General features: G+C 35.0%; 1 protein-coding gene across 1 annotated transcript in view; it reads left to right on the top strand.

The window, feature by feature from the left end:
- Positions 1-403, top strand: part of LOC104698784 (WD repeat-containing protein 11-like) — a 9,175-nt gene that overhangs the window by 5,698 nt on the left and 3,074 nt on the right. Inside the window, exon 13 of the mRNA XM_010414178.2 lies at positions 199-312. Within this exon, the coding sequence (XP_010412480.1) occupies positions 199-312 (114 nt within the window). The remainder of the gene's footprint in view (positions 1-198; positions 313-403) is intronic.

Raw genomic sequence — 403 nt, 5'->3', positions numbered from 1 at the left:
TATGGGCACCTGAAGCCAGGAAGGTAGATTCCATGTTCAGTTTCAAAATAAAACTCTTTTCCTTCACAAGATTAGCCATTCCCTTCTACCAGGATACATATAGATGATATGTTTGATTTTGGAAATGATGTTTAGATCGTAAATTTCCATTAACATAGTGTTTGTTGGTGAGCTTATATTCCACATTTTCCTGGACAGTGTGATGGTTCACTTAGATTGATGGCTTTTGAGCGAGAAGAATTACGGAAACGTGCTAATGAACGTCTTCCTTGGCATGAAAATTTGGAGGGGGAAGATTGCATTCAAAAACAAGTACACGAGTTAGTATTTCACTTTTAGAATGTCTTTATTGTTATTGTTTCAGTTTATTACTTGAAATTATGTCTAGTTTTTGTTGTAGATC

The sequence above is a fragment of the Camelina sativa genome, chromosome 6 (genome assembly GCF_000633955.1).
Source record: "Camelina sativa cultivar DH55 chromosome 6, Cs, whole genome shotgun sequence".
In the NCBI taxonomy this organism is placed as follows: Eukaryota; Viridiplantae; Streptophyta; class Magnoliopsida; order Brassicales; family Brassicaceae; genus Camelina; species Camelina sativa.
This window is presented reverse-complemented; position numbering and strand designations above follow the sequence as displayed.